Below are 18,652 nucleotides of genomic sequence, written 5' to 3'. Positions count from 1 at the left end.
TAGTCTTATGGCCATCATCAGGACAGCACACATGTCTTTATGCATGCTGCATCCTTCACCACTGTCTGCACAGATCATGGTGTTCTTGGTAATGTTAGCATTTTGAAAGTCAGTGTAGCGACAGTGTGCACATGTAATTGGTGGATTTATCCAGAATTCTGGAAACAGACAGATACAGGATTTCACCTGCAGTTGTATATCATATGCTCTGTAGTATGTTAGAAACTGCCCCAAGACAGACATTGAGTCAATAAGAGTAACACCCTTTAAATTTCAAAACTGGGTCAACACAGAATCAGCTTACTTTCTCTTTGCTGTCTTTGCAGTAAGACTGCAGAGAGCTGTGCCTGTGTGCAATCAATGAGATGCTTAAAAATGTTCAGGGCTTTGTTAAGACTCAAGAAAGGTCCTTTTTTTGCATTTTATTACTGCAACTCATTTGCTGTCCTATTGACTTTAAACTGCTTTTTATTTCAGTTTCACTTATTTCCTGTGCTCAGCTTTTGTTTGGCTTTAGTCTGTTCTGGCCTAGTGTGGAGGCCATCCTGGATAGAGTACTGGTTCATAGGTGTTTACTAGGCTAACGACCACAAGGGTCTTTTTAAGCCTAGCCATGCATCCCAAATCTCTGACAAGTACTGATACCCTTGATAGCTGAAAATACATCCCTGGGATCACTTCATTGGCTCTGCTTGACAGAGGCTTAGTTAATTAATCAATGGGGTGGTGAAAGCCGACACACTCTGGCTAGGCTTATACATGCCCTTGGGCAGATAGCCTAGTACCTACCTATGAACCTGTGAACCTATATGACAGGGTGCCTAGATTGGAGTTGTGGTATTGTATGAAGAAGTCGGGAGTGGCAGAGAAGTATGTAAGAGTGGTACAGGATATGTACAAGGGTAGTGTGAGAGCGGTGAGATCTGCAGTGGGAGTGACAGATGTGTTTAAGGTGGAGGTGGGATTACATCAAGGATCAGCTCTGAGACCTTTCTTATTTGCACTGGTGATGGACAGGTTGACAGGCGAGATCAGACAGGAGTCCCCATGGACTATGATGCTTGCAGATGACATTGTAATATGTAGTGAGAGTAGGGAACAGGTTGAGGAGACCCTGGAGAGGTGGAGATATGCTCTAGAGAGCAGAGGAATGAAGGTCAGCTGGACTAAGATGGAATATATGTGTGTGAATGAAAGGGAGAATAGAGGAATGGTGAGAATGCAGGGAGTAGAGTTGGCGAAGGTGGTTGAGTTTAAGTACTTGGGATCAACAGTTCAGAGTAATGGTGAGTGTGGAAGAGAGGTGAAGAAGAGAGTACAGGCAGGGTGGAGTGGGTGGAGAAGAGTGTCAGGAGTGATTTGTGACAGACGAGTACCAGTAAGAGTGAAAGGGAAGGTCTACAAAAGGGTAGTGAGACCAGCTATGTTATATGGGTTGGAGACAGTGGCATTGACAAAAAGGCAGGAGTCAGAGCTGGATGTGGCAGAGTTAAAGATGTTAAGATTTGCACTGGGTTTGACAAGGGTAGACAGGATTAGGAATAAGTATATTAGAGGGTCAGCCCAGGTTGGACAGTTTGGAGACAAAGCCAGAAAGGCGAGATTGCATTGGTTTGGACATGTGCTGAGGAGGAATGCTGGGTGTATTGGAAAAAGGATGCTAAGGATGAAGCTGCCAGATAAGAGGAAAAAAGAAAGGCCTAAGATAAGGTTTATGGATGTGGTTAGAGAGGACATGCAGGTGGTTGGTGTGACAGAGCAAGATGCAGTGGACAGGAAGAAATGGAAACAGGTGATCCGCTGTTGCGACCCCTAACTGAGAAAAGCCGAAAGAAGAAGAAGAAAGAAGGTTTCCCATCCAATTGTCCAAGCTGCACTTGAATTGGGTTAGGGAGGAACTCTGCTTCACATGGATGGGGAGGCTGTTCCATTGACAGGGTAGTCTCTGGGATACATACCTATCTCTCCAGCAGGTCCTATTTATGTCACAGGCAAGGTTTAAGTCTTTAGAATGGGTAATTCTGGTGCTGTTTGTTTTGTGGATATGCAGAAAGTCCATCAGAGTGGGGTCTGACAATGCCCTGTATGTCAGGCATAGATCTCCCCTCAAAAGTCCGTAGGAGACAGAATACAGGGATAGAGCCTTAAGGTGGTCTGCATAGGACATTGTACTTACACCCTGTAGTCTTTTTAGTGAGAAACCTCAATGGATGTTCCAATTGTTGGATATGCCTGGTTAGGCACATACCAAAGGGGGCATTGTACTGAATAATAGGTCTGATGAATGCTGAATAAGGTAGCTGTGTAGCCCAAATCTGACCCACAAATTTGATTTGTATGGGGTGATTTACTGACTGACTCTGTCCATCAGATACAAAGGAGCCAGAGATGGGATGAATTTTCAATTACCCATCCACTGGTCCAAGTTGTACTTAAATAAGGATAGGGAGGTACTTTGCTTCACATGGATGGGGAACCATTTCCGGAGAATGAGAATTCTTTAAGAAACATATCTCTCTCTTCAGTCTGTCCTATTTATGTTGCAAGCACAATTTAAGTCTTTTAATCTAGTAGTTATGATGTTGTTTGTTTTGTGCATGTGCAAAATATTCATTAAAACAGGATCCAGGGATGCCTTGTATGCCAAGCAAAGACCACCCCTCAAAAGTATGTATGATACTGAGTAATAAGACAGGGCTTTGAGGTGATAAGCACAGAACATTGTGCTTAATCCCTGTATTCTTTTTGTAAGGATTATTTGTGGATGTTCCAGTTGCTGCATTTGTCTGGTCAGGTACATAGTGAAGGGGGCATTATACTGTACAATGGGCCTGATTAGGGCCGAGTACAGTGGTATGATGATCTCTCTGAATCTAGATGCCATTCCTGTGCTTATAAGTTGAGCAACAGAGAAAGATTTTCTTACTACCTTGGACTCATCTTGGTTGAAGGTCATGTTACTATCTACATGAGTTATGAGATCCCTGACTAGTAAATCAACTTTTAAGAGTCTGTTATTGATGAAATAGTTACCCAAGGTGGCAAACTTCCCAAAAGGTGCTGTAATGATTTTTTTGGTATTGTATTTCAAGCCATGGCTTTGGCACCAAGAGTTTGTCTGCATTAGACCTGCTTGAAGGGTGTTCTCATCTTGGGAGGAATTCATTGATTCAGTTTGCAATCATCTGGAAACCTGGTTGGCTAGAGCCCTTTGGCATTGGCTTTGACATCCAAGAAGTAGATGCCAAAGAGGAGTGGGCTTAGCACATAGCTAGAATTCCACTGGTGACCAGCCTCCTTGTGGAGGTGTCCTCACTGACTCTAACCGCCTGAGTTCTATCAGTGAGCCAGCTAGCTGTTCAGCATGTTAAAAAGGGGTTTATACCTAGTTTTGTAAGTTTTTTGACAGTGCCCAAATGGGGTATTGTATCAAATGCATTAGCCAGATGTAGGTAGCAAAAAAAAAAAACACTTTATGCAGCTGCTTTTACAGTAATTGTGTTAATGCAGCTGCTTTTATTGTAATTGTGTTCTTCCTACTTTATTACCTTATTTTGCATTGTGTTCTTCCTAATTTATTACCTTATTTTGCTTTGCTGCTTGCTCTGAAGTGTTCAAGTGCCTTTATTCTGCTGCATTTATTACTGCTTGCTAGAAGCCTGGTGAAATTTGTTTGTTATTCTAAGCCTCTTACCTGGGCTTCAGGCCAGTTATTTTATATTTAAGAATGTTTTGGGGTCTACACTCTTGTGGACAAACCTTTATCAAGACCCTCTCTCCATAAGTCAGTCCAAGTGTTCAGAACACTATGTCTGGAGAATTCCCATCAGTTTCTCCTGCCAGCCTGGTCAACATGGGCATACTGAGACAGTGTAGCAGCTGCCTCATGTTCATTGACAGACCTCTTGTCCTAGCACATAATTCTTCTACTTGCGAGAAATGCATCTACACAGTAACCTGGAATCCATGCTCTCTCGGGCCACAGTCAGTACTCCTGACAAAGAAGAGATTGCCAGCACAAACACCACACCACCCACATCTCATAGCCAAGCACAACACACACCCACCTATGCAGAGGTCCTCAATAAAAACTTACCTAAAGAGCAAAGACCTCCAAAACACACTCACAAGCATTCCACACACAACACCAAACACATCCCACACAGCAGACAACACACCAGTGTCTCACAAACACAGCCCATAAGGCATAACAATAAGCCAACATATCCCATAAGGCATAACAATAAGCCAAAAATACTAGTCATTGCCAAATCAATTGTGAAACACCCCGATGTTCCCCTCACCAGGCTCAACAAGAAGATCACGGTCAGTTGTCTGTCAGGTGCCAGAATCCACCACATCATGCACACACTTAAGTCTCTCCACAACAGGTATGTATGACTCTGTCATTGTCCATGTTGATGTGAATGACTTGAGACTTACCTCCCTGGACTATATGAAGTGAGGGATGACTGAGGTTCTCAAGTATGTGTCCTAGGCAGGTATGACCCTAGCCCTAAGCAGCATCCTACCTTCACCAAGAATGATACCACAATATCAACAAAAAATTATTGACTTCAACAATTGGTTCAGTTTCTGGTGTCATCCAAGGGGATCCAGTATCTGTCTGCCTGGGATGATATGATTGACAGGCCTCGATGCTTTGCCAGAGATGGCCTCCACCTGTCACCCCTGGAATTCTGGATTCTGGCCAAGGCTCTTGCCTCCCCCATTGTGCCTTTCTTAAGCCATGTCCCAAAGACAAATCTTCCAACATAAAAGATCTGTCAAAAAGCAAATCGAAGGTCATTCTGCTTAACGCTAGGAGCCTTAACCTGAAAATGCATTCAATGGTGGCTCTCCTCACACTGGAAGATGCCGACATCTGTGCAGTCATGGAAACTTGGTTTAAGGCTGTGGAGAGCACACACATTCTGATCCCAAAAAGAGGTCGGGAAGACTAAGGGTGGTGGAGTCTCTATCTTCGTTAAGAACAAGCACACCTCCAGACTGGTTTGCCAGCATAACGCACTACTATATGATGAACTACTCCAGGTGCAACTGACTATTGGGAAGACACCCATCCAAGTTATAGCCAGCTATAGACCTCCCTCCATGACTCAGGACACCCACTCCTCTTACCTGGACCTACCTGACTCCATCAGGGTACTCCCCTAACACTTTGATCATTGGTGACTTCATCTACCCCACCATAGGCTGGGTGAACTGTACCTGCACTAATGTACTCACAACAGTTCCTTGAATTCATCAACTCTAATGCACTAGACCAGCTTGTCTCATCCCCCACAAGTGAAAATAACATTCTGGATGGTTCTCACCAACATGGGTGACTGCTGCACCACTCCCATAGTATGTTCTTCCCTGGTGAGATCAGATCATCGGTCAGTCTCATTCTAAGTTTCGATCCCACTCAACCCCCCCCCCCCCCAGGTGTTACCAGGCTAAAAAACTTCTCAAAAGCCGACTACAACCTCCTAAGGGAGGGTATCAGTAGCTTCACACCACCGCCCCCCTCAGAGGATGCAGACAACTATGCTGAACAGTACGCCATTGCAGTGTACAAGCACCTGTACAACTGCACGGACTTAGCCATATCAAACAGAACTAAAACCTGCTCCTCAAGGAAACACAAATTTATCTGGTGACATCCTCTATCAACAGGCTTTACAGCAAAATGAAGAAGCTGCTGTTGGTAAAAAGGTACAAGTTCCCAACTGGAAAAACTCCTGCCTTAACCTCAACAAGCAAATTAGATCACTAGTGAAAACCTCCAAAGCCAATTTTGAATCGAAACTAGCCTCCGAAACAAAGAGAAACCACAAAGCCTTCTTCAGTTATGTCTGGACCCTCCATGGCAAAACCCAGGTTTGTTCTGAATTAGTACTTAACGGTACCACTTACACTGATTCTGTTGACTTTGCCTGCTAGCAGATAGGCTCAATGCAAACCTCACCCCCTGTATCCCCCCAAAGGCCCATTCAGCATCCCCAATGCTTGTCCCACACCTCACATCTCCATAGAGCAAGTGTTAAAGGCCCTATCCAAGGCAAAGAACACAGCTTCCATGGGACCTGATAGTATCCAGGCTGTATTCTGCATCATCTCCAGCATGAACTAGCCTTGCCATTGAGTACCCTATTCAACCACAGGCTAAGTACAGGCTTCATTCCAGCAGAGTGCAGAACTGCTATTGTCATCCCCTTGCACAAAGATGGCACCACTAATGACCCTGGAAACTATCACCCCAATAGCTTGACAAGTCTGAGCTGTAAAGCCATGGAGCATATTGTTATTATGGACCTCATAAATAAGGACATAGGGAATCTCCAAGCATTTGACCACACCCAATTTAGATTCATCAAGAGCAGATCTTGCCTGTTGAACCTGGTTGACTTTTTTGAGACTCCCTCATCCAGGGCTTTGGTGACAAAGTCAGTACACACAGCTTACAATGCCTTTGACACAATCCCTGACTCTGGCATCATCGAAAAGCTAACACAACTTGGTGTACATCCCTATCTCATCAGGTGGGTGGCCAACTGGCTCACCGATAGGACCCACAAGGTCAAAATAGGTGCTTCCACCTTCCAACAGCAGACCTGTCACTAGTGGTGTTCCCCAGGGATCTGCCCTGGGACACCTACTGTTTGGCATCTACTTCTCAGAGGTCCAGGCAAAGACAAAAGGCCTGTGGTTGACCAGATTTATGGGCGACTGTAAGTTAGGTGCTGTCATTGACTCCCCAAATGATGTTAACATACTACAAGAGGGTCTCACACAATGAATGACTGGTGCCAAAGTCATGCCCTTAAGTTAAATGCAAAACAATGTATTATCATACCATTCAGCAAAAACATGGCCCCTACTTATTACCACATCAACGGCACTCCCCTAAGCAAACAACCTGTGGTGAAAGACCTGGGTACACAGGTTGACAACAATCTCACATTCGACCATCATGTAGTGACAGTTGTCAGAAAAGTCTGTTACTTGGCTCATCTCATAAATAAAGGGACTGCATCCAGAAAAAAGGAGGTTATTACCTCTCTGTATTTCTCCCTCATTAGGCCAATAATTGAAAACAACAACCCGTTTGGTATGTACCTTTCCAAACATTTGTACCAACTGGAAAGGCCACATAAATACCTCACAAAGAGAATTCATGGCCTCCAACGCATGTCCTATGTGGACAGGCTCAAATCACTATCACTCTACTCGGTATCATACACATTGCTCAGAGGTGATCTGTGTCTCGTCTTCAAGGCAATATCGGACCCTTCCCTACTAGAGATGCTCCATACCCGTAAGTCTAACTCCTCGCACATTACCTGCTTGAAAGGTCTAAATCTAATATGCAACATCAACAAAACCTGCTGGAGAGACAGGTTTGTCTCCCAGAGACTGCCCCATCTCTGGAATTGACTTCCCATACATGTCAAACAGAGTACCTCACTGACTCTCTTCAAGAGCAACCTTGATGAGTGGATGGGAAGCCACAAATTTGTCCCAGGGGTTCCACCTGTATCCCTCACTGATGGGAGCAACAGGTGCTGACTGAAGTTTCTGTTTTGGGGATAAACTCTTGGCTAGGCTTCTAAGGGCCCCAGGGCCATTAGTCTAGTAACCTCATATGATCCTATGTATCTACAGTTTCCCCCCATCCATTGCTTTAGTGACCTTTTCAAAGAAGTTTACAAGCTGTAGTAAGCATGACCTTCCTTTGACAAAGCCCAACTGGGATGGATCTAGTGTCTGGAGGTCTTCTATGCCCTTGTTGATAATTTTCATGAAAATTCTTTCCATGGCTTTGCAAATAAGACTAGTCAGACTAATGGATCTGTAGTTTCCAGGATCTGTCGAAGGTCCTGTCTTATGAAGGTGGATGACTATTGCTGCTCACCATTCACGTGGCACAAAGCCACTTTTAAGACTGTAGTTAAATAGTGTTTCCAGGGGTCCTGATAAGTCGTATTTTCGACTATACAGAATGCATCCTGGGATGTTATCGGGGCCCACTGATGCCATGTTCTTGACTTTACTGAGTGCAGCCAGTAGTTGCTCCCTCGTTATAGTTGGAGAGGTTATGCTTGAAGATATTATTGGGGGATGGTTGGGGGTGGATGCAAACATCATATAATGTAAAGTTTTAAAGTTATATTTTTTTCCCAGAAGTAATTACAGAGCATTGTCTTTCCTTAATAGACTGGGGAGTGGATTATGAATGCAGAGGACATGAGCAGCAGAGCAAGCAAATATGGGGGGAGGCTGTAACAATTACAGAATGACTACTTGTAGTACTCAAATGGATTTCATGTGCCAATGTTCTCACTGAGTTAGCATTTCATATGTTTGTGTTAAGTAACTAAATTTGTGATTTTAGTTTATTAAGTCATGCATATTACATTTTCTGGTCTTATGTTTTCTAGTTTGTGCTAGAATGTTATTTTCACAGATAATGCCATGAAAAGAAGGTAAGATTATATATGCCTTTGTATGACTAGTAGGATGGTTTTTATAATATCAATGCCAGAATGGATGTTACAGCATACCCATTTTATTTTTCCAGTCATCTTTGAAGAGAAGAGGAAGTAAAGATGTGCAGAAGTCAGAAAAAAGATCACAGCAGACACAAGAGGTACAGTCATATCATTCTGTTATACTATAACATACCCCACCTTTTTATATAGTAATCACTCTTGTTTCTGTATTTGATACATTTAGATAAAATCCCATACTACCTGTACAGTCATGCCATTCTTCTGCCCTTCTGGGCTGCACTGTGACTTGTCCATGGGATCAAAGTATTTCAAGTGCCATTTCCCTCAGTCATTCCTGAATTCTGCATCAGTTTCAGCAGAGTGAATAAGGAGTTCACTGATTCGGAGCTCTGCACCACTCTGGTGGTTACTGTCTCTACCCCTCAGTCATTCCTGAATTCTGCATCAGTTTCAGCAGAGTGAATAAGGAGTTCACTGATTCGGAGCTCTGCACCACTCTGGTGGTTACTGTCTCTACCCCTCAGTCATTCCTGAATTCTGCATCAGTTTCAGCAGAATGAATAAGGAGTTCACTGATTCGGAGCTCTGCACCACTCTGGTGGTTACTGTCTCTACCCCTCAGTCATTCCTGAATTCTGCGTCAGTTTCAGCAGAGTGAATAAGGAGTTCACTGATTCTGAGCTCCGCACCACTCTGGTGGTTACTGTCTCTACCCCTCAGTCATTCCTGAATTCTGCGTCAGTTTCAGCAGAATGAATAAGGAGTTCACTGATTCGGAGCTCTGCACCACTCTGGTGGTTACTGTCTCTACCCCTCAGTCATTCCTGAATTCTGCGTCAGTTTCAGCAGAATGAATAAGGAGTTCACTGATTCGGAGCTCTGCACCACTCTGGTGGTTATTGTCTCTACCCCTCAGTCATTCCTGAATTCTGCATCAGTTTCAGCAGAGTGAATAAGGAGTTCACTGATTCGGAGCTCTGCACCACTCTGGTGGTTACTGTCTCTACCCCTCAGTCATTCCTGAATTCTGCATCAGTTTCAGCAGAGTGAATAAGGAGTTCACTGATTCGGAGCTCTGCACCACTCTGGTGGTTACTGTCTCTACCCCTCAGTCATTCCTGAATTCTGCGTCAGTTTCAGCAGAATGAATAAGGAGTTCACTGATTCGGAGCTCTGCACCACTCTGGTGATTACTGTCTCTACCCCTCAGTCACTCCTGAATTCTGCGTCAGTTTCAGCAGAGTGAATAAGGAGTTCACTAATTCGGAGCTCTGCACCACTCTGGTGATTACTGTCTCTACCCCTCAGTCACTCCTGAATTCTGCGTCAGTTTCAGCAGAGTGAATAAGGAGTTCACTGATTCGGAGCTCTGCACCACTCTGGTGGTTACTGTCTCTACCTGCTCCAGTCAGGCTTCAGTCTCCAGGACTTAGCAGAGATGGACTCGGTGTTAGGACACTGAATAATTGTGGCATTGTTGCCACCTTCAGTTGAGTTTTTATTACTGACGTTAGTCTCCCTTTTTGGAGGAAAATGACAACCAGCAGCACTAGCTGACCTAGATGTAAATGGACAATGCACAGTTACCTTATGGGCCAGCAGCAGTTATATTTATAGCCTAATATATATTTAATATAGGAGAAATGGTCCATTCTTTGAAGAAACTGCTATCCCTGTCACCAAAAAAATAAAAAAGAAAAAACCCACAAAACAATAAGCAGTTCTACAATCTTACCTTGACAAAATTTGATATTTGGCTCCTTCAATGTTTCTAGCAGCAACAATTTCTTTGTGAAACTAGTCACTGACATTTTTATCTCTTTTTGGCTTTCTCACAGCTGGCTATCAGCTACTCCTGTTGCCTCTCCTTAATCATCAGGTATGCTAAACCATCTCACCACTTTCCAACTTATTCCAATTATACATTTGGGGTTGGCAAGGAGATGAAGGCATCCTGGGGCAGTGTCCAGTATCATACAGCAACCAAGGGAGCGTTCTTACCTGTTAATATCCCTGCATTTATGCATCCTGTCATTATCCCCGTATTTGTGCATCCTGTTATTATCCATGTATTTTTGCATGCCCAGTAACACCCTCTAGTTGGAACTTGCAGTGGACATCAGCATTAAACAACCCCTCACATCTACAAGGGGCTGTCATTAGTAGGGACATCCCCTCCCACCCTCAGGCAGTACAGTATGGTTGTTTTCCTGGTCTCCGCCAGGGAAATCTAACCACACAAGTGTGCCCAAAGCATGCATGCCTTGCTCCTGTCCCTTAGAATAGGAAAGCCTGTCTTCCATTATTGCTCCCACAAACACCTGAGCCATTATATAAACTTATGTTCCTGGACCATAGTAAGCTATTTATCCCTGTATGCTGCCAGCTTAGGCTATTCACTGAAATAAGTAATAGTAGTAAACTACTAAGAAGCTGGTCAGTTATGAACCGTGTTTTGTTATTCTTTATTCTCAGTTATTGTCCTTCTAAATAGTAGCCCTAACAAGTCAAAAAATGTTCTTAGTATTGCTTAATAATAGCAACTAGACTCTTAGTAAATAGTATGCTTTTAATTTTTCTTTTGTAAACTTGTTTAATTATACTGTGCAAATTAACGTTGTTGAATGTTTTTCATAAGGAGGACAGTGAAGACCTCAAGTGCCAGCTGCAATTCATAAAGGAGGAAGCTGCTTTAATGAGGAAAAAAATGGCCAAAATAGACAAAGAAAAAGACAGATTAGAACATGAGTTACAAAAATACAGATCGTTTTATGGTGATCTGGACAGCCCATTACCCAAGGGAGAGGCAGGAGGCCCGCCATCAACGCGTGAGGCAGAACTAAAGCTTCGCTTGCGTCTTGTTGAAGAGGAGGCTAACATACTTGGAAGGAAGATTGTGGAACTTGAAGTAGAAAATAGGGGACTGAAGGCCGAACTTGATGATCTAAGAGGGGAGGAGTATTCTGAAACATCAAACTCTTTATTTAGGGAGCAAAATGAGTCAGTTTCTGAATTAAGACAACACTTACAATTAGTAGAAGATGAAGCTGAGTTATTGAGGAGAAACTTATCTGATCTAGAAGATAAAAATAAGCATCTTACTGCTGAAATGAACAAGTACAAATATAAAACCGGAAGCCATGAAAGCCTGAGGCATAATGATGCTGCTAAGACTGAAGCCCTGCAAGAGGAACTGAAGGCTGCACGGATGCAAATCAATGAACTCAGTGGTAAGGTCATGCAGCTGCAGTATGAGAACAGGGTCCTGATGTCCAATATGCAACGATATGATCTTGCTTCCCACCTGGGAATTCGTAGTAGTCCCAGGGATAGTGATGCTGAAAGTGATGCAGGGAAGAAGGAAAGTGACGATGATGCTCGACCTCCACACAGAAAAAGGGAAGGGCCAATTGGTGGAGAGAGTGATCCAGAGGAAGTCCGTAATATCAGGTGTTTGACTCCAACACGCTCGTTTTACCCTGTGGCTTCTGGCTGGCAAAAGAGTGTCACTGATCGACAGCAAATGAAAGATATCCGCTCTGAAGCAGAACGGCTTAGCAAGACAATAGATCGTTTGATTTCAGACACAAGTACCATCATAACTGAAGCCAGAATTTATGTGGCCAATGGAGATCTGTTTGGAAGAATGGATGAGGAAGATGAAGGTAGCAGGATACGAGAACACGAGCTTCTCTACAGGATCAATGCACAAATGAAAGCATTTAGAAAGGAACTTCAGACCTTTATTGACAGACTAGAAGTTCCAAAATCAGATGAAAGACACAACGAAGAACCCCTTTCGGTTAGTCAGGTAAACTCTTTCTTAAAAGAAGCAGCACTAAATGTATACAAAACACAGCAACATACTTTAATTCCATTATCTGGCAAGCTATTATGAATGCTATAGTTAAGTAAAAAAAAACAGATCTTGTTTACACAAACTCAGCCTTAAGCATGAATCTGTATGCTTTAAAGTGCATTACTCACATTTTCTTTCTTGATGAAGGCTTTACTTTCTTCCTTCCTTCATGATGTATATGTAGATACAGAAATAATAAAAAAAATACTCAAGATATCCTGTAGTCTAGAATTTGAACTTGCACAGCATGTTGTTTTCAGGCTAAAACAATACATTTTGTGTAAACTAGTTCTGCTATACCCACAACTTTTGTTTATTTCTTCCATATCCACCATATGTTGCTGTGTCTGGAACAGATTACCTCTTTAGACCTCAGTATATTTGCTGAAATCTGAGAATAAGCCACAGTTGTTAGAAAGCTGAGAAAATTATTTATCAATTATTGCCTTTAGATATTTGTCTAATAATGTGCCTTAATTAATTTATTGCCCTCCAATACCAGCTGAAGTAGAAGTTTGATTGTTGGTCTTACAAAGGTAATAGTTCACTTCTGTGATTTCTCTTGACTTAACAGTAAAATGTGGGCTCTCATCTTGCAGACATCTTGCAGATAACTCCACTTGCATTTTTAGCTATTTCTTACTGCAACCGTTCAATGGTTATGCACATAATTATTTTGATTACAGTGTATGTGATTCTGACAGACTTTCAAATATGTATGAAGTCAAAGGATATTGAAAAAACGTTTCAAAAGCATAACTGTTTATGTAATATGTACTGACAACCTGACCAGTGAGTGCTGAAACAAAATGTATTGAATGACATTTCTCAAATGCTTTTGAATCATTGCTTCTTTAAGTTTATCTCAGGACTGACTTTTTCATATTATGATGAGTCAGGGACTTCACCTTCTGATCTAAGAAGGAGAGCTAAAGATGATCAAATGCACACACTCTGATCAAAGAAATATTGTTACTTAAATGCAGATTATAATTTTATTTTCACATTTAGAACATAACCGACAGGTAATGTGTTATATAGTGATAATTATGATGTTCAGTGAAACCACAGTCATACCTTATTTCAACATCATCTGAGCACATTTCCTTTAGTCATACACCAAAGAGCTATGGAGTAAATCTGGAGTGGTGGGTTTGAATCACACTGCCACCACTTACTGGGACTGTCAGCAAGACCCTGGCATCTCTCACTACTCAGAATGCATCTATGAACAAGTTATCTAAAGAGTATACTTCCTGGCTGAAAACAAAATGCAGTAAGTACTGTAACTTGGTCTAATACAGTTTACATCCAACTTAGATCACTCTTATTAAAAAAAAGTTTATACATGTATGCATCCACAGAGTGCAAGTGCCCTCGCATTTAAAGAAATATTCTTCTGCAAAGTCAATATTTAAAAATGTCTGCTTTCATTTTTCATCTCTGCTTTCTATCATTTCAGAAAACAGACAGTTTATTGACAATTTGCTGTTGTTTAATATTGACCAGCAGTCAACTGGTAACTCTTTCCTAGCTCTATACGACTGAATTTCATTGCATTCTGTCAAAATCAGAATGATGTAGTATTATTCGCATTTCCAACCTCAGATTCTTACCTTCTTGCTGCATCCACATCCCAGAAAACACTCATCAAATAAATCTGTTACACCTAGAATGTGGCCACATCCTCTTCACACCCACGTCTCTCTGTCATGTGATGTCAGACTGCGCCCCCCCCCCAGCACTCCTTGTACTTGGACTCATCCCAACCCCTAATTTACTCACCTGTTTGAATGTACCTCTGATCAGTGCCCATGTATTCAGACTAGGATACAAATTATGTAGTATTTCATGTGTTATTTTCTAATTACATCTGTACTATGCATGAACAGAAGAGAATGGGCAGAATGTGCAGAAATAACAGAATATAGCAATAGTTACAATATTCAAAGTAAAGTACATTTATTATATTTCAATATTAACATAGAGTTCCAAGCTGGAAAATGTGTATTACATAACAGCAAGCAGTGTAACAATTAAAACAAGCGATTGTGATGACATGCTGTTTGAATCCTGGGTGGTAGAACTGATGTCCATAAATGGGGTAAGAATTCCTTTTAAATCCTCCTTTCATAGTGACATTTTGGAGATCTATAAACGTACTAGTACATTAGAATTATATGAGCTCACTGACCGTTATTATTTTTATTTTGTAACCTACGCACTCTGCTGTAAGTGTTCCTGCAGCATTCCTACAGCAGAACAGATTCCATTGACGGCACTCGCACCTTCATTTTATTTGCAGGTTTTGCTCTGCCTGCATTATAAGATCGGAAGGGATTGGTATTACCTGAAACTTAAATGAAAAGATCAAATAAGATCTAACATGGCATAACCTTTTGCTATTTTGTTAGAGTTGCATGACAAATTATTGTAATATACAGTGCAGTTCCAAAGTTATTACACCAGTTTATCTTGCAGTTTATTTTAACTGTATCATTTACAAAGAACCTTGCAGTTTTGTTACATCATATATGCAGACATACCATATTAATAATTCAAGTGCTAATATGCTCCATTTTCACAGCTGTATTAAAATTAATCCCACTGTTTAAAATACAGTTCAGAATGCATAGTTTATAAACACATCTGTTTGGCAGAATATTTCCATTCCTTATACTGATGTTATTTATGGTAACAGCAGTTCTATGTTACAATGTTAGCTTTTTCAGGCTTTAATGACCAAGATAATGCTTCACAGGCAAATTTTTTCTAATCTGAAAAACATGCCTTAAAAATGACTTCTTGCTAATCTGAGTGTAAGATAAATATGCCTTCATTCAGACTCAAAAATTGTGTATATACACATGCATGCCCACACACATACACACACACACATACACACACACACACACACACACACACACACACACACACACACACACACACACACACACACACACACACACACACAGCTGTTCAGTTTAATGCTTACCTTCAGATACTACAGATTATAGTATTCTAAGCAAATTAAGTACTTCCAAACTGCAGAGGTCTAAGAGCAGCTAGGATGCATTTTATTTACAATTTGTTTTTCTGTTTGATTTTTATCAGTTTAATTTGCTGGTTCATTGCGAATTTTGACTTGTAGATCACATGCTTTTGTCTGCAAACTATCCTCACAGTGCAGCCACAGTGTTTTTTATTCATTCATTTTCTCTGTAGCTAGTCGTTATTTTTAATTATAGCTAACTAACCATGCATTTGATTTATGTAATGAGATAATGAAAAGTAGAAAAGTAGCATTCTAATCACAGCATTAAATCTTTAAATCCTTTACCTGTCCCTCGGCTGCTTGAAATGGAAGTATAACAGCATACTCTCTCATGCTCTGCATTAGATTAACAAACTCGGCAGATCCCAGCTACCTACTTTATTTGTATCTTGGCATCGTGTGGGTTCTGAGAAATCAGCTTTCTAATTTGTCAGTCTCTTGGTGACACATTTTTTTCCACATACAGAGGATAATAGCAGGTGGCCAGGAATAAGTACATGCAAATCACAAATGTTCCTATGAATCAGTTACCATACGGGGGTGGATCAAGCTAATTATCTCGAAGTTTAATTTTCAAGTTTTATCCTTTTTTCAGCAATTGCTGTAGTACAAAGAAATCTGTGCTATTAATTAAATTATGCAGTGAGTCACTTAAGTTGAGAGTAAAATTTTAAGTAAACCATAGAATGCATCAGTTGTCTTCACTGGTTAATTTAAACAGGAATCTTGTGAAACCCAGTTCCACCTTTTGCAGTCCATTTCTGCCAGAACACTACCAAAATTTTACTTATGCAGGTTTACATTTCCAGTAGATAGAAAAATCATTGACTACAGTTTTATCTTCCAAATCATTTCCAGTTTAACCACTGATTCAGTTTAGGACCGCAAAAGTGAACATTTCTTCCAGTCTTTACATTATAAATTTTCTATTCATTTTTTCATGGATTTTATTAGACATTTGCAGCTATGCTTGACTTTTGCAGACAGCTGGAACAAGCACATAGTGGGTTAATTTAATGAGCTATGTATAAGCTACACAATGCAAGCTTGAACAGGATCCCTTACTGATTCATAGACTACTGAAACATAACATTGCAGTGTACAGGATGTTTTGAAGATCTGCAGGAACAGTTACAAGACATACAACCTGCTTTAAGATAAGATAGCAGCTGAATTCTGGGTTTTGTTGTGAGGGTTATTAATCTACCTTGAAATGGTAATGCAACCTGAAACCACTGGGGGAGCTGCGGGATGGCATTCCAACCTATACCATAGAAAAATGGAGTAATATTCTCTGTATCCTGTAATAGATTCAAAATGTTCTGATTCATGCACCTGATTATTTTGTCTGATGTAGTTTTGTGGGTTTGGCATTTTGCATTTTCTGCTTTGGTAGTTCATGTGCCAGTAAAGTGTTGTAAAAACAGTATATAAAACAAGTGCCTAGAGTTTCATGAAACTCACAGCTCATCAAAAAGTGTTTTGTGTTCTTGGACCCAATTATACTGGAAGATGCTGTGCCTACATAACCTACCCAACATGTCTCATTACTCAGTATAATCAACTCCAGAAATGCAAAACAGTAAAGAAAGAGATGTGTCCCATTTACCAGTAATTGTTGATGAGCTGTGATTTTCGAGGAATTCTTTGTTATAAATTGCTTTGCCCACATATTCTCTAAAATATTCTGTCCTCTTCTAGAGTGCCACACACCTTACTCTGTGGTATACATACAAATCCCAATTTTGTGATTTAGAGGAATGAAGTCCTGGGTATGAATTGGATGGCCTGTGTTTATATCGTGGCTTGAGCACTGGATGAACCGGGTCAGAGAGAACAGGAGTTTGCTGTTGCTGCTGGGTCACCAGTCCTGGGAGGAGGAAGGTGGTTTTGTGTGCTGCAGTGCAGTACAATCAAAGGGAGCTACAGGTGTCATGTCTGCAGAGCATGAACCTGCTGAATGTTTTCTAGGTCAAGGCAGTGTTTAAGTGATGCTGTAAATAATTATTAAAGGGAGTTAAGGAGGTCCAAGGGGAAGAATATGCTACTTCATCAGATTTGAAATTGGCCCTCTATTTATCACCTAACAATCCCCATAGGGGGAATAAATGAGCTAATTAGGCACCACAGGCAGGAACAAGTGGATCGTAAGACTCTTGTTTAGCCCAGGATAACCTGTATTTCATCCCTAAGAAACTGAACAACCAATTGAATAGAGGTAGTGACACAAGTGGGTAAGTCCATTGGAGGAGCAATTCCATTTAGAACAGAGACAGATACTGGCTGAGGTGTTAATTGTCAGTTTCTACAGAGGTAATTTGGATCAATTGCACCACAAGAAATGGGTGCATGTAACTGACATGCTTTGTAGCTTTTACTGGAAAAACCTCTGTGAAATAATAAAACTGTAGTGAAGATTGTTAAGTTCCCTTTTACCACAGTTCTTGAAGTTATCATCTCTCAAATGTGTAGACTTTGCTTACTGGTGGAATTGTCATGACACTTCTGTAACAAATATCTTCTATAACCAGTTTTCTAATTTTTCTGAACTCCTAGTCGTTTTCCTTGCTGCTAAGCAAGACCCAGAAAACTAATGCATTTTGCTGTATTTCAGCTCTTGGACATCACAAAACTCCAAAGGAGAATGTGAATATAGTAGTGCCATTGAAGCAGAATTATTCTGCTAAGAGGCATCCACAAACCATTGGATCATATCACCATCTATTTATACTGCATACTTTCTAAACATGATTCTTCCTACTCTTGCTGTGCCAGCTGGATATGAAGTTACTAAATTCCTTCTAGTCTCAAAAATGAGAAATTGTGCATACTACATATAGCAAGCATTTACTGCATTTGCCTTAACAAACATTACTGTTAGCCGTTAATAAATACATGGAGACTAGAGAGGATACTGGGGAGACAAAGGCTGTTAATTCAGTACATCTTTTAGTCATGGTAGCTCTTGCTCATCTGTTGTTTTGACTGGCCAGATCATATATTCATTTCTGCACATGTAAAAATGAGCACATATATTACATCCCTTCTTAGTTTAACATTTTGGGATGAAGAAAAGAGGAAAACAAAGTATGAACAGGCATCATTGCTTACTATTATATATTTCAGATTACTTTTTACAGATGTCAAGTTCACACATCAATTAGCAGGATTAGCATTACTGTCTCTGAACTACTGTCTTTAAACTCCATTTAGTTATTA

At 41.0% G+C, this 18,652-nt stretch overlaps 1 protein-coding gene and 1 long non-coding RNA gene across 4 annotated transcripts in view; one reads left to right on the top strand and one right to left on the bottom strand.

Annotated features, from left to right (window-relative positions):
• Positions 1 to 18,652, top strand: part of SOGA3 (SOGA family member 3) — a 475,986-nt gene that overhangs the window by 288,132 nt on the left and 169,202 nt on the right. Inside the window, exons 4-5 of one of the 2 annotated variants that reach the window (XM_044064129.1) lie at positions 8,588 to 8,656; positions 11,158 to 12,321. In XM_044064129.1, coding sequence (XP_043920064.1) covers positions 8,588 to 8,656; positions 11,158 to 12,321 — 1,233 coding nt within the window. Of the gene's footprint in view, positions 1 to 8,587; positions 8,657 to 11,157; positions 12,331 to 18,652 lie in introns of both variants that reach the window. The other variant, XM_044064121.1, reaches the window with a different exon arrangement.
• The window catches only part of LOC122795798, a 121,636-nt gene continuing 117,299 nt past the window's right edge, over positions 14,316 to 18,652 (bottom strand). Inside the window, exons 1-2 of one of the 2 annotated variants that reach the window (XR_006363856.1) lie at positions 15,719 to 16,191; positions 14,316 to 14,734 (exon numbers count right to left, since the gene is read on the bottom strand). This is a non-coding gene — a long non-coding RNA (uncharacterized LOC122795798). Of the gene's footprint in view, positions 14,735 to 15,718; positions 16,192 to 18,652 lie in introns of those variants that run through there. The other variant, XR_006363862.1, reaches the window with a different exon arrangement.

The sequence above is a fragment of the Protopterus annectens genome, chromosome 1.part0 (assembly GCF_019279795.1).
Source record: "Protopterus annectens isolate FY-2018-M chromosome 1.part0, PAN1.0, whole genome shotgun sequence".
Taxonomy (NCBI): Eukaryota; Metazoa; Chordata; order Ceratodontiformes; family Protopteridae; genus Protopterus; species Protopterus annectens.
The sequence above is the reverse complement of the archived record's forward strand: the minus strand, read 5'-3'. Positions and strand labels throughout refer to the sequence as shown.